Here is a 15,212-nt window from a genome sequence, read left to right on the forward strand (position 1 = left end):
GAGACGGAGCATGTTTTCATATGCTTATTTTCCATCTGTATATATTTTCCATCTGTCTATTAAGGTCTTTGGCCCATTTTTTAATTAGGTTGTTTGCTTTCTTATTGTTGTATTTTAAGAGTTATTTGTATATTTTGGATAACAGCCTTTATCAGATATGTTTTTTGCAAATATTTTCTTCCAGTATGTGGCCTCTCTTTCTATTCTTTTAACATTGTCTTTCACAGAGCAGAAATTTTTAATTTCAATGAAGTCCAGCTTGTCAATTCTTTCTTTTATCGATCATGCTTTGGTGTTGTATCTAAAACGTCATCACTAAAACCTAGATCATCTAGATTTTTCTCCTGTGGTATCTTCTGTGAGTTTCATAGTTTTGCATTTTACATTTAGGTCTGTGATCCATTTGATTTAATATCTGTGTCTATGAAATAAATATGATGTTAATTCAGGGAATGGGGTGTTTACAAAGTCATTGGAAATGTCATAGAGTCACAGGTTCCAGGAATAGCCTTACCAACAATAATAATCTGACCCACCTCGAGTACTTCTGTCTCCTACCCAATCAGGAAGGAGGAGAATTGGAACGGTGCTATTGACGCTATTGAAATCAAGAGCTTGTTAGTGCAGCTGCAACCCAGGCATATATTAGGAATCAGCATCCAAACTACTTCGTGATTCCCGCTAACTTGATGATTGTTCACAAAAAGTGGCTTCCCGGGGCCACTCCCAGTGCAGATGCCTCTCAGCGCAACGTCCCCGGCAAGTGCACATGCAAGGCTGCTGCGGAATATAATGTTCCACCAATACTTCTGACAGCAGAAAGAGCAAAACTACAGGATGCCGTCCACCTCATTTCAGTATTCTAAACTTTATGTAAGTTTATCTAATTGATTCACATTGAGGACTCCAAATGTAAAGGAGTCTGAAAAACGCATTCTTTTTTCTTTCCAGCCTTTGACATACAGACAGGCATACTAGAACCAGGTCAGAATGGATGCGGAGTGCCAACTGGCCATTGCTCAAACGCTTACCAATAAAACCATTAAGTAATAACTTTCTCTTTCCCTGAGTTGATATGTCTGATCTATAATATTAATAATTTAGGTTTTCTTATGGTCAAGGCAGAGGAGCACCAGTGCTAAGATATTTATTACAGTCTGCATTTTTCAAGGTATATGGATTTTTTTAATTTTTTTATTTTTTTTATTTCAGCTTATTATGGGGGTATGAAAGTTCAGGTTATATATATTGTCCATGTCCCGCCCATTGATGCAGAAGATCATAAAATGCCAAGAGCACCCAAGAAGAATATGGGAAAGGAATTCCCAGAAAAAGGGGAAAGGTTTCAATTACCAAACTAATTTATCCTAAGTCCACTGATAATATACTCCCTACCCCATTGTCCATTAATAAAAAAGTGATTGTTGTGTTGTATTGGGAGGGGGTTAAACATGTGAGAAGACTACTGGTGTCACGGTTTCTTTGCATTGTATTTGTTTTTCATTTTTGGCTTGTTAACAAATATGTACTTTTGTTCTAGGCTGGAGATACTATACCATGGCGCAATAAAACTACTAAAATCACCCAAATAATGACTATATCAGTGTTTTGCTTTCTTTCAAGTGATCACACACGTCAGGACCTCAAACGATCAGTTGGTTTTCATTTATAAAATCAAGCAATATTCAGTGTCTCTAATGCCAGTTTCAAAAAGCATTTGATTGAACATTAAATGTAATTATAATGGTTTATATTTCTGTAATATTAGTGACAAATATTATACTATCATTGTAAGTTAAAGCAGTTACGGTTAAGTAAAAAGGTTGGCAGAAAATAAGTTGAAAAATCTTTCTAGGACTTGTGTTTCTAGCAATTAGGCAAACTAGATACATAGAACACATTTCTACTTCCAAATTCCTAGGTATATACATTTCCCAGTAAGGAAAACAAGAAAAATTCTATCCTTAAGCGCTAAAAACATCAAGCATCTGAGGCACAGACAGAAGCAAATAGGGTGGCATTAGTAAGCCCCAAGCAGAGCCCCATTCTCCGAGAGTTCAGAAGTAGAACAGGAATCCCACTTAGAAGCAGCAGTGCACCTCCTCTCTTTAGGGATTCAGAGACAATTAGTCCCTGTTCCCACTATTAAGAAGTCTGGGGCCTCCAAACCCAGTAAATATTCCCACCTGAGTCCCCTTAGGGCCTTACAATTCCACTTATTATGACTCCAGAAATCTACTCCACAGGTGCCTACAACATTGCATTTCATTTCCATGGCATAAGGGGAAGGTCTGAGCCTCCAGATGGGGCTGTGATGCGAATTTGCCACTGTCCAAGAGGAACGTGTCGAGGCTGCAGAACCCACAGCTCAGTAGCCTCAGATTGGTCATTACCGTGGGGTAAGTGCTGAATCAGACAGACCAGAGTTCAAGTCTGGGCTTCTCTGCTTATCAGCTGAGTCACCTTGGACAAATTACTTTAGCTCTTTGTACCTTAGTTTCCTTATCTGAAAAAAGAGTTTATCTTATAAAATAGTGAAAATCCAGTGAGATAAGAGAAGTAAAGCACTTTGGGCACAGTGCCTGGGCAGGATGTTAACAATCAATAGTGGTTAACTCTTCTTGCTGTTGTCATGGTCATTGAGATATTCTGTGATTTTCCCCTTATCTAACAAATGACAGGGGCAGGATTCACACCCGGGTCTGTCTTACACCAGAGTCTGCAATCTTGAGCACTAAGTTATCCCACCACTTGTTATAGGGGAAAAAAGATTCAAGAGAATAAAATTAAACTGGAAAATCAATAGGCAGCTATCTGTGTCTTTCTGGAACATCAGTCCTCTTGACTGCTCTTTTCTCCAAGTTTGTTGCAGTTTTCTTTCTGCAGTTACATCTCAAATGTTTATGCTGTGGTGGCCAGGACACTGCTTCTTTTATCAACTCTACAAGAATTTATGTCTTCAGAGCCCAGATTAACTGGCTAAACTCTCAGTAATTCCAAGTTTTGAAAAGACAACCCAACTGACTCAGTTTGGTTCAGCTGACTCCATGGTTCAATCACCTGCGGCCGAAGGGCCAGGGCCGTATTTCATGTAATTATCATCTTCTCACCGTTCTCCAACCATCCTGATCTTCCCATGCTGGTCAGGCCCTTTATTATAATACCTTGGGACCTTTACATATGCTGGAAAGTTTATAGCCCCACTCTTGCTGCTTTTACTCTTGTTATAGCTAATTACTATTTTAGGTCCCAAATTATATTTAACTTTCTCAAAGGTGTTACTTCTGAACTCCAATCTAAATTAGGTCTTCCAGTTATACTTTCTCAGTGGCACCACCATACCTCTCCTTGCCAATGCTGATCAAAGTTTCTGACCATATGCTTACCTGTTTAATTGTTTATTGTCAGTCTCCTCAATTAGGCTGTAAGCACGGGAACTGTGCTTGCTTTGATTGTTCTTAATTATCCAGTAAGAACAGGCATTCCTGGCATTCAATAAATATTCAGGTAGGCAATCCACAGATATTTGAATATACAAAAAATTAAAAACATGGCTCCCTAGACCCACTGTGGAAGCATTCTACAGAACGAATCAATTCCATGAAGTTACATTCCCCAAGTAGTTTACGAACATGTGTAGTACCCATGAAAGAAATGAAAGTCTGCCTTAAGAGGTGGAATTGCATCAGGGACTAACTTCCAAGGTTTGGCAGAAGAAAGATCTTAATTTGAATATTGATTTATCACCTTGTTAGCTGTGTGACTTAGGCTGATCAGTTAGCCTCTCTGACCTCTGTTTCGTGATGTGAAAATGTAGGGAAAAGAGGTACAGCACCTAGTTTGTGTGGATTAAATGATGTAAATCATTGGCACACAGTAAACACATCATAAACGATTTTTATGGTGCCAACCCGGTGAATTGTCCCTGAAGCCTTTGGCTTTTTCATGCTATCCCCTTCTGGAATAATTCAGAATTATCCACATCTCTGGTGCCCCCCCCCGCCCCCACTCAGTTTTCTTAAGTTTCCAGGACATTCCAGGTATTCTGCCATTTGAAAACTATTCTAGAGATCATTTATAAGATATTTTTAGCTATATAATTTTTTTTGTCTTTCTGTGCCTGATTTATTTCACTTAAAATAATGTCCTCCAGATCTATCTATGTTTCTGCAAATAACAAAAATTTCCTTCTTTTTCATGGCTAAATAATATTCCATTGTGTACATACACCACATCTTTTTTTATCCATTCATCCCTTGATAAACACTTAAGCTGATTCCACATTTTAGCCACTGTGAATAATGCTGCAATAAACACTGAAGTGCAAATATCTTCTGGTTACATTTTATGTCTTTGCCTCACCCAAGCGAGGTTTAGAGGCATGCCCTTCCCCTCTACAATGCTCACCATGTCTGTGACCATTAGTTGTGAGTTTGCCTCCCGCCCCACCCCAAGTCCTTGTAGAATATTACTACTGTGTGAGCATCATAGTGTTGATCAGTTAGTACCAATTTGACGGTGAGTACATGTGGAGACTATTCCTCTGATCTTGTGGTACCTCACTGTGGATAATGGGATCAAGCTCAATTCAGGAAAATATAAGAGGTGCTAGATCACTGTCATTTCCTATAATTGAGTAATATTCCATTGTATACATATACCAAATTTTAGTAATTTTTAAAGGCCTCCATTGATAGAGGAAATCAGCTTAATTCTTTCCTGTTTACTTCAAAGGATTTAAATATTTATACCCCGAAGGGTGCAGCTGGAGGAGTGAAAAGCCTTTTATTACAGGGCCCAGGTCCAGCATGTACAGTTCCTTGGACAAGTCAGCAAACTTTCTAAAATGCAGCCTATGTCCCTCCACTTCCTGTCCCCCAGCTTCCACCCTGGGTCCTGGATGCATTTCCTCACTGGCGTTTCCTCCCTGCGTGTGGTCTTGCTCCTGCCGTCCTTCTCTACACAGCAGCGGGACAACCTTTCCAGATCATAAATCAGACCACGGCCACCTGCTGCTTACCCACCCACACGTCCCCACATCCCCACGGGGCTCCGACTGTCCTGAGAATAAAGTCCAGACTCTAATCTGCACTCCACGGCCATAAGTCACCTGCCCTGCCCATCCCTTGACTTCCTCTCCTAGCACACTCCTTTGCTCACCTTTTTTTGAGCCACACTTGCCTCTTTCCTCTCCAAATACATGTGCTCATTCCCAAGTCTGCACTTACTGTTTCCACTTCTAAAATACCCTTCCAAACAATTCTTTTCCTTGGCTGTCTCCTTCTTATCCATCCCTTCATTCCTCCTTGAGTTATTTGCTGTCCATTCAATTTAAAGTAATCGGCTAACTGTCACTATATTTTGTCTTCATTTTAGCACTTCTTTTTTTGTTTATGTGTTTGTTTATTACATGACTCCTCTGATGAGAATATTATCTGCATGAGGGAAGAAGCCTTGCCATAGCTCTACCGCTGTTCTATTTCTCCGGTACCTAGAGCAGGTACACGTATTGAACACTCAGTGAGTGTGGACTGAATAAATGAATTAGTTCCAGTTGCCTTATCAGAGGCAGGTGAGTTAGTTAAGATCAAAGACTCTAAAGTCAGAATTGCCAAGATTTAAGTTTTACCTCTGCCTCTTTCTAGGAGACACAGTTCTTTCATCAATCAAATGGACATAACAATAACTCTCTCACAGAGATCATCAGGTTTCAATGAGATAATTTGCAGCTATTTATATTCTGATGTCACCTTTATTTTATGCCTTTTTTCCATTGAGACAATATTAGAGCAAGGAAAAGTTTTGTGAAATGTCATCCTTGATTTTATTCTTTAGTTACACAGTGACATGAAACCGGGAAACCACACCAGTGTCTCTGAATTCCTCCTCCTGGGCCTCTCTGAGCAGCAGGAGCAGCAGCCTCTCCTCTTTGGCATCTTCCTGGGCATGTACCTGATCACCGTGGTGGGGAATATTCTCATCATCCTGGCCATTGGCTCCGACCCGCAGCTCTACACCCCCATGTACTTCCTCCTGGCCAACTTCTCCCTCACTGACCTGTGTTTATCATCTACCACGGTCCCCAGGATGCTGGCGAGCATCCCAGCTCACAGGCATACCATCCCCTATGCGGGATGCCTGTCTCAGATCCATTTCTTCCTGTGGTTCATTGGTCTAGATGTCTTCCTCCTGGCAGTGATGGCCTACGACCGGCTGGTGGCTATCTGCCATCCCCTCCACTACACCTTGGTCATGAGTCCCAGACGCTGCACCCTGCTGGTGGTCACATCCCTCGTTCTCGCCCATTCTTACTCTCTAACCCACACCATTCTCCTAGCTCAGTTATCCTTCTGCACTGACAATGTCATTCCCCACTTCTTCTGTGAACTTCTTCCCCTGTTGAAACTCTCTTGTTCCAATACTTATGCCAACCAATGTGTACTGATGTACTGGGGAGGGGCATTAACCATCTCGATCCCCTTGCTAATCATCATTTCATATGTTCGCATCGTGGCTGCCATTGTGAAAGTCCCCTCAGCAAGTGGGAAGTGGAAGGCCTTCTCCACCTGCGGCTCCCACCTCTCATCAGTTTGCTTGTTCTACGTGTCTGCTATTGGGGTGTACTTCATTCCCTCCACTGCTGACTCAGCCAGCAAGGACAGGATAGCAGCAGTGATGTATGCTGTCATAACTCCCATGCTGAACCCGTTTATCTACAGCCTGAGAAACAAAGACATGAAGAGTGCCCTACGGAGATTCCTGAGCAGGAGGGCACTGCAATCTCCATGAGGCCAGAAACATCATTTTGGGAATTCAGGGGAAATCAATTTGTAGAGTTATCTTGGCGCCTAAGTTCTAATCCTGGATCTTCCACCTGCTAGCTTTCCAACCTAGGGCAAATGAAATAACCTCATTGAGTTACAATTTCCCCACTTGTAATTTCTATCGTAGTTTTGAAATATATAGATCTCTAAAATATATATATATATATAGATATATATGGTGTCCAGAAAGTATCCAGCCATGTAATATGTTCTTGTTATATTAACAATGGCTGGATACTTTCCAGGTAGCCCTCATGTATGTGTGTGTGTGTATATATGATATATGTATATGCATATCATACATACATATATGCATGTTTGCTTGTTCCAGGTCTTATTCTTAGATCTTTATTATCTTCAGGAATATTCAACATATTCTTTTGAGGTAAATATTTTCATCTTTTTCATTATACAGAAAAGAAAGGCTCAGAAAGGTTAAATTACTTGCCTGAACTGAAGTTACACAGCTAGTAAGTGGCGGAGCCAGAATTTGAATCCAGATATCTGATTCTAAAGTGCATACTCTTAATGATTACAGTATGCCTAAATGGACGGGAAAGCTACATATTTCCCTCAATTATTTCGTTTTCTTTCTTTTCTTGCTTTCCTCGCTCCATTCACTTATACTGCTCTAATCAACATTTTCTCTCAATAGGAGCAAGTGATTTGAAGATGGGACAAGGCAAATAAGACGCTAGGGGATAAAAGCATAAAAGCCTTCAAAGATCCTGACACCTCCCCAAGGGAGAACACCCTCTGTTTAAGCATAAGTCTCTAGTTTGATATTCTGAAATGACTTACAGATCAAGCCATAATCAGACATAAGAGTACTTGAACCACATTATTTTGGCTCTCACTGAGCTTTCTTTCCCACTGAACAATTCAGCATTATGTTAACAGTCTATGTTTTTGTGTTTTATTTTGTTTTAAATATAATATTATATTTTGATGTGATATAAAAGGTTTAATGACTTTCATTCTAAGATATTTTCCTTTTTTTATATTCTTGTTATTTCACATATTATGGGGTACAAATGTTTAGGTTACATATATTGTCCTTGCCACACCCAAGTCAGAGCTTCAAGCGTGTCCATCTCCCAGACGGTGAGCACTGTACCCATTAGGTGTGTATATACCCATCCCCTCCTCCCCTCCCATCTGCCTGACACCCGATGAATGTTATTGCTATATGTACACTTAAGTGTTGATCAGCTAATACCAATTTGATGGTGAGTACATGTGGTGTTTGTTTTTCCATTCTTGGGATACTTCACTTAGTAGAATGAGGTCCAGCACTATCCAGCATAATACAAGAGGTGCTAGATCACCACTGTTTTTTTGTGGCTGAGTAGAACTCCCCGGTATACATATACCACATTTTATTAAACCACTCAGTGTCCTCTGTTAAATAATAAACTCGCTATTCTTGTGTTTATATTGCTTCATATATCTATTGCTGATGGAAGGAAACACTAGAGTAGTGTTTCTAGACACTGGCTGCACACTAGAATTGCCTGGAGATATTTTTTAAAATAAAAATACTAGGGCTTCATCTTTAGAGAGGTGTGTAGTGAGATTTGAGTTGTCAGTATTTTTGAAAAGACCCAGGTCATAATAATATGCAGTCATAACTAAAAAACATTGACACCTAAAAGAAGACACAGAAGCAAAAAGATAGACTCAAACAAGAGACTTTATGGAAACTGGACAGAAGATGCTAGGGCGTGACACATTTTCAGTGTAGAAATCATTTGCTAAGGGATCATTTCAAAGGTTGGATTGGGCTGGCTCCATGGACCAGCACGGCCTCTATTGCAAATAGCCTGTTCCTATGGAATCCTCACTCTTCCTCCTTCTTCACCCTTTCCAGTACTCACACTCTGAGGCCAAATAAAATATCACTTCATGGGTAAAAAGTGTAACTAACCAATTCCAAGTAGGACTATTTTTCTTCCTTCTGGGCTCCAGCCCTTATTATGGCAACGCTCACAGTCTGACTTGAGAACCTCAAACTGATCACATGTCTGTATCAGCACTTTAGGACAGGAATAGTATCTTACTCATTTTTACATTTAGCAATAGTGCATAGCACATTACCTGGAACGTGATGGTTCTCTACACATACATACAGGATTTGTTGATCATGAATTTATCTCGTGGTACAAACATTAGCATTAGAAGCAGGATACATTAATAGTAGCAATGACTTACTAGCCAGGGTTTCTCTGTCTCAAAACTGTGATAATTATAGTTTCCACTTCAAGAGGGTCAACATGGGGAAAGCAAATAAGGTAATACATATCAACAGCTAAGTACATAGAATGAAATAAATATTAACCTCTATGGGAAAACCATCTTGACCACACCTGTGTTGTGATGACTTGCAAATATGCACAAGTACCTGAGGGTGAGTTCCTAAAGGGCAGAAGCTTTCTTATCTCAATAGCTCTCAGGCCTAACACAGTGCTTGGCAAAGGGTAGCAATAAAGAAATGCTTGTTAAATGGTATCGTGAAAAATATTCACATTTATTAAAATATCTAATAAGTAAAATAAAATAAAAATATTCAAATGTATTAGAATATCTATAACTAAATTAAATTTTGATTGAGCTTGCCCCAGAAAGATTGAGATCTCCCTAAAGGCAGCAGAGTAAAAAGTGTAAAAATTATATGCAATACATAAAAGCCCTTCATGAAACTATTATCACAGTACGCTAAGCACATGCAGATTCGGATTTGAGCTTAAGGGACTGTTTTTAGGAGAATTCTTCCCTAAAAGCTAAGCACAGGAGGGGGAGGGAGGGCTATTGTTTCCTGAGCAGGTCGGCCCTCCAGGGCGTAACCTCCAAATATGGACATAAGGTTAAAGTCCTCGAGAGAAAAGTGCATTTAGGTCAAAAGCCTTCTGAGTGCTGTCTTCATATCCTTGTTCCTGAGGCTGTAAATGAAGGGGTTCAGCATTGGGGTCACCACTGTGTAAAATACAGCTGCGACCCTGTCCTTCCCCTCTGACTGTGATGAAGGGGGACACAAGTAGACACCAATTGCAGCACCATAGAACAAGAAGACAACGGATAGGTGGGACCCACAGGTGGAGAAGGCCTTTTGCCTGCCAGAGGTAGACGGGACCCTGAGGACGGTGGAGACGATGTGTGCATATGACAGAATGATCAGGGAGAGAGGACCAGTGAGTATCACGGAGCCCACAGTGAACAGGGCTACCTGGTTGGTGCTGGTGTCTGAGCAGGAGAGCTGTAGCAGAGGGACGACATCACAGAAGAAGTGACGTATGGCGTTGCCTGCACAGAAGGAAAGCCTAGCCATGAGCAGGGTGTGTAAGAGGGCAGCGAGGTTGGTGAGAAGCCAGCATGCTGCAAGAAGGAGCAGGCACACGTGTGGACTCATGAGTGTGGCATAGTGAAGCGGCCTGCAGATGGCCACATAGCGGTCGTAGGCCATCACTCCCAAGAGGAAGTCGTCCAGTGCCCCAAACATCATGAAAAAATGCATCTGAGTCAAACACCCTCCATATGGTATGGTCTGACCATGTGTCTGGATGTTCACCAGCATCTTGGGGACTGTGGTGGAGGAAAAGCAAGCATCAGCAAAAGACAGGTTGGCCAGGAAAAAGTACATGGGGGTGTGGAGTTGTGGGTCAGAGCTGATGGCCAGGACGATGAGCAGATTCCCCACCACCGTGACCAGGTACATGCCCAGGAAGATGCCAAATAGGAGAGGCTGCTGCTCTGGCTTCTCAGAAAGACCCAAGAGGAGGAATTCAGAGACACTGGACTGGTTACTTTTGTCCATTCCTCCACTCTCTTGAAAAAGAGGAGAGATACATGTCAGAACCTGTAGAGACAGTGGTACTGATAGCCCTCTTTAGTAGAGACATCCCTTACCCAATTTACCTGTATCTACAGCTGAAGTCTGTGAACCTTCCTTCCAGGTTCTGCCCAGTGTTCCCAACAGCTCAACCCCCCTAGGAAGGGAGAACAAGCAGGCAGAGTGATTAAAACACAAAAGCAAGGCCAAGGGTATCGTTGGAGAGGTGAGTTTCAAGTTACTTTCATCCTTGCTGTATGTTCACTAACATCCACATTCCCTGGCTTCCAGGTGCTCAGCTCACCTGACACACAGGCAACAAGAGCTGCCATTTTGCACTGGAAGTACTACATCATGAAGTTTTCAAAGCTCAGTAGAAGTAAGTCACTTGTGCAGTATCACAGGGTGGGTAGTAGATACAAGTTGGGACTCTGAAGCACCAATACAATGCAGTCACCTCTGATAGAAACCTCTTTCTCAGCAGAGGCAGACATAGGTGACTCACTTTGTAAGGGCACAGTTCCCACTTCTCATCTCAGGAAGGTCTGAGAGACAAGAGGCATGAATGCTGACTGGGACCTTTGTGGGTCTCAAAGGAAAGCACAGCCCTGCCCCTTGCTGGTAGTCCTCACCCTATTTTACTGTCTAACCAGCATTCACTACCAAAGGAACCCACCTTGCTACTGCAGTTCTTTCTTTTGGTCTCAAAGGGCCCAGGGGTCTTCTGAGTCTATAATGAAAGAGAAGGATCGGAGGATCCAGGGCTACAGGTTGCATTGGGTCGGATATAAAGCAGCTACCTCAATTTCAGAGATGGATGTCGTATGTTCTTTGTGCACATTGTCACAGGACTATTTCTAGGTTCTGGGCCTCTGGAGTATGATTTCCCTGACTGCTCCTCAGAGACAAACAAGGAGTAATTGCTCTAGCTTCACACTTTGGTGCCCTGCGCTCAGCACTCACCAAGGAGTATGTAAGAAGGGAGTGGACAATATAAACTGGTGGTTTTACATTTGACAAGTTTATCCTCAGGGATATGTGTGTATCTCTAATATGGGTTTGCTCTGGGGTATCTCTTGGGAAAGCCGGATACTCTGACAGAAGAAAATCAGAACCACAGGTGGACTACAGTGAGCTTTGATTCCAAACCTGGCCAAAAAGGTGTCCAGGCCCTGCTACCTTAGGGTGGGCTGTTTGACTTCTCTGAGTCTCTGGGTTCAAGCTCTTGCTAAGATGGTGACTAACTTACTTGCTGACTCCCACTCACTAAAATAATGTGGGAGGAACTGAGGTAAACCAAAAATCCAGGAAATCACAAAAATGACATCAACAGTGAGCAGGAAAACAGTTACCAACTGGAATGTGGTGTGGGTACAGAAGATAGAACTGAGACTTGGCATTGGGAAGGGGTCTGTTGCTTCCTTACGAGAGGCTACTGGGGCAAAAGTGGATTAAAGTATACTTTGCCCCCTTTCTGCTTTCTCTTGGGCAATCACGGCCTTCCCCTTGCTGCAGAAATGGGTGACAGGTTCATATTTCTATACAAAAGTCCTTCTGGAGGATGAAGTTGAAGAAAAGTATAAAAGACCTGAGAAGACCATAAGCTCTCACCTACGGCTGATCTTTAGGGTCAGCACAAGCAGGAAATGAAGGCTAACATCACTGTAAAGGACATGGTTAAACACGGAAGGAGAGCCTCGACACAGAGTCAGTCTGCAAAGACCTGGAGACTCTGTCTTTCTATCTATCTCTCGATTGACCAACTGATCAATTTATTTATTTATTTAGGCTCCTGGCATTTAAGGATATCTGAGTCAAATAAATAGGTATAGGATAGGGTAGGAAGAACAGTTTCACATTTCCCACATCACTCCTGCCCCCACCCCAGGCAGCACAGCATGCAGAGAGACACCATCCACGTGGGAGAAGGAGAGGGGAGTGAGCACAGGCTTTTACCCTGGACTCCAATATCGGGCCTGCTAAATAGTAAAATCCAGCACCAGGCAGATCCCCCATGGCCCCTGACCCCAGGCTGGTACCAGTGAACTGAACTGCCAGACCTGCCTTGGTACCAGGCAAGAACCTTAGCCCCTGCCAGGTGGACTTGATCTGCGGTCCACATCATCACTGGCTAACAACAACATCTTGGGTTCAGACAAACCATAGCGGCAGGCAAGCCTCAGTAGCCACAGGCTTCAGTCACACCCCAGTGATAAATTCTAACTTTTTATAATAGGTTTGTGTACATTTTATGGTAGTAAATGATAAAAATAATGGTATCTACATGTATTTAATATATTCATGACATGTGTAATTTTCTTATTTTTTTATATTTCTAGGCTATGTACTTTGTGAGTTTTTCAACTTGTTGCACATCTCCAAAAAAATTTCCAATATATTTATTGAAAAAACTCTGAATATAAATGGACCTGCACAGTTCAAATCCATGTTGTTCGAGGGTCAATTGTATTTTGTTGAGAGTTTTTACATCTGTGTTCATCAGGTATATTGGCCTGTAGTTTTCCTTTTTTGTTGCGTCCTTGTCTGGTTTTTGTAGTAGGGTAATGTTGGCCTTGGGGAATGAGTTTGGAAGAACTTTATCCTTTTTGCTTTTTTGGAATAGTTTGAGAAGTATTGATATTACTCTTTCTTTAAATGGTTGGTAGAATTCAGTAGTGAAGTCATCAAGTCCTGGGTTTTTCTTTGATGGGAGACAAACAATACATACATAAATGAGTGTGATGCACACCGTCTAGGGGATGGACATGCTTGAAGCTCTGACTTGGGGAGGGGGGTGGGGGGACAAGGGCAATATATGTAACCTAAACTTTTGTACCCCCATAATATGCTGAAATAAAAAAAAAGAAATATCAAAAAATTAAGTACAACCATATGAGCATTACATTAAATGCAAAAGGACTAAATGCTCCCAATAAAAGACAGAGATTATCTGACTGGATTAAGTTCCTATGTGCACAAACACAAGCACAGAGTACATGCCATTTACAGAAAATAAATGCTGAATATAAAGATACAAAAAGTTGGAGGTAAAAGTATGAAATAAATGTCATAAACATTAATCACAAGGAGGCAAGTGTTGCTCTATAAATATCAGTCAAAATAGATTTTAAGACAAGGTGAATTACAAGAGCTAAAGAAAGAAATTTCTCCATGATAAAAGGATCAACCAATCAAAAAAGCAAAAACAATCCTAAATGTGTATGAACCTAACAACTGAGCTTTAAAACACATGAAGCAAAATTTGACAACTAAAAGAATACAAAAAAATACATGACTAGAGATTTTATGACCCCTTATTATTGAGCAGGGCCTGCCAGTTCCCTATCTCAAGATCAAGTATAATATTTGAAAACAATGGAGTTAAACAAGAAAACAATAATGAAAATAATAATCAGAAAATCACCAATTATTTGGAAATAAAGCCATGCATTTCTAAATAGCCCGTGAATCAAACAACAAACATCAAAATGAAGTATCATGGAAAATTAGAAAATATTAAAACCAATGCTAATGAAAATACAATATAATAAATTTGTGAGATGCAACTAATAGAGTGTTTAAAAGAAATTCCTAGCTCTAAGTGTATACAACAGGAAAAAGGGGTTAAAAATCAATGGTGTCTACTCCCACATTAGGTAAGAAAAAAAAACAAAAGAAAGAAAATAATATGGACAAATGTGAAAAGCAATGAAATAGAAGCAAGCATACAATAGAGAAAAATCAACCAAACCAAATTTGATCTTTTGAAAAGATTACTAAAATTAACAAACTCCTACTACCAAGATTGATCAAAGAAAAAGATGAAAACGAAAGTTATAATTTTTGCTGTAATCTGACAAAGAGGACATCACCAAAGATAACAAATACATTAAAAGGATAATAAGCGATTTTAAATTTACAATAAAGTTACAGTATGCAAGACAGTGTGGTATTTGCATGAAAATACACATCACACCATTGAAAGATTAAATAGAGTCCAATTATGGACCCACACTTATCCGGCTAATTGAAAAAAAGATTTTTTTTCCCAATGTAAAATCTAAACATAAAAGATAAGATTTTAAAGCTCCTAGAAAAAAATGTTAATATCTTTACATTCTTGAGTTAACTATATTTCATAAACAAGACACAGTTTCCTGAAATCACCATAAAAGAAATAATGTGTAATTGGACTTCATCTAAATTAAAATCTTCTGTACCTCCGAAGGCAATGTTAGAAAAACAAAGAATTGAGTCACAGACTGGGAGAAAGTATTCACAATACATATAGCTGATGAAGGAGTCACATATAGAACATATGAATTAAGAATTCCTACTAATCATTATTAGAAGACAATCAACCCAATAAAAATGGGCATACAACTTCATAAAATGAAGACATATGTAAATGACCAATAAGCAGAAGAAAAGTTGCTCAATGTCATTAGTCAATGGGAAATGTAAATTGAAATTACTGCTAATGAGATATTGCTTCATACACTCTAGAGTGGCAAAATGTTAGCTATAAGACTTCTATTGAGAGAATATTTTGTTTTCTGAAT

The 15,212-nt window shown here is 40.4% G+C and overlaps 2 protein-coding genes across 2 annotated transcripts; one reads left to right on the top strand and one right to left on the bottom strand.

Moving 5' to 3' along the window:
- Positions 1–5,847: 5,847 nt before the first annotated feature.
- Positions 5,848–6,789, top strand: LOC138386004 (olfactory receptor 1G1-like). Its single transcript, XM_069472159.1, has one exon. The coding sequence runs from the start codon at positions 5,848–5,850 to the stop codon at positions 6,787–6,789; it is 942 nt and encodes a 313-aa protein (XP_069328260.1).
- A 2,925-nt stretch (positions 6,790–9,714) lies between these two features.
- On the bottom strand, positions 9,715–12,666 carry LOC138386005 (olfactory receptor 1N1-like). Its single transcript, XM_069472160.1, has 4 exons — positions 12,607–12,666; positions 11,301–11,380; positions 10,737–10,807; positions 9,715–10,646 (listed from the first exon to the last, which is right to left on the bottom strand). The coding sequence occupies exons 1-4, from the start codon at positions 12,664–12,666 to the stop codon at positions 9,715–9,717; spliced, it is 1,143 nt and encodes a 380-aa protein (XP_069328261.1).
- Between the last annotated feature and the right edge of the window lie 2,546 nt (positions 12,667–15,212).

This window comes from Eulemur rufifrons, chromosome 7, assembly GCF_041146395.1.
Source record: "Eulemur rufifrons isolate Redbay chromosome 7, OSU_ERuf_1, whole genome shotgun sequence".
Classification (NCBI taxonomy): Eukaryota; Metazoa; Chordata; class Mammalia; order Primates; family Lemuridae; genus Eulemur; species Eulemur rufifrons.

Bases quoted from the DNA above. Each gene is read 5' to 3' on its own strand.
- LOC138386004 (XM_069472159.1), top strand. From the start codon at position 5,848: ATGAAACCGGGAAACCACACCAGTGTCTCTGAATTCCTCCTCCTGGGC.
- LOC138386005 (XM_069472160.1), bottom strand. From the start codon at position 12,666: ATGGGGGATCTGCCTGGTGCTGGATTTTACTATTTAGCAGGCCCGATA. The intron at 11,381-12,606 runs GTAAAAGCCTGT...CTTTCATTATAG, and splicing joins GCCCGATATTGGAGTCCAGG to ACTCAGAAGACCCCTGGGCC. The intron at 10,647-10,736 runs GTAAATTGGGTA...CTCTTTTTCAAG, and splicing joins GACTTCAGCTGTAGATACAG to AGAGTGGAGGAATGGACAAA.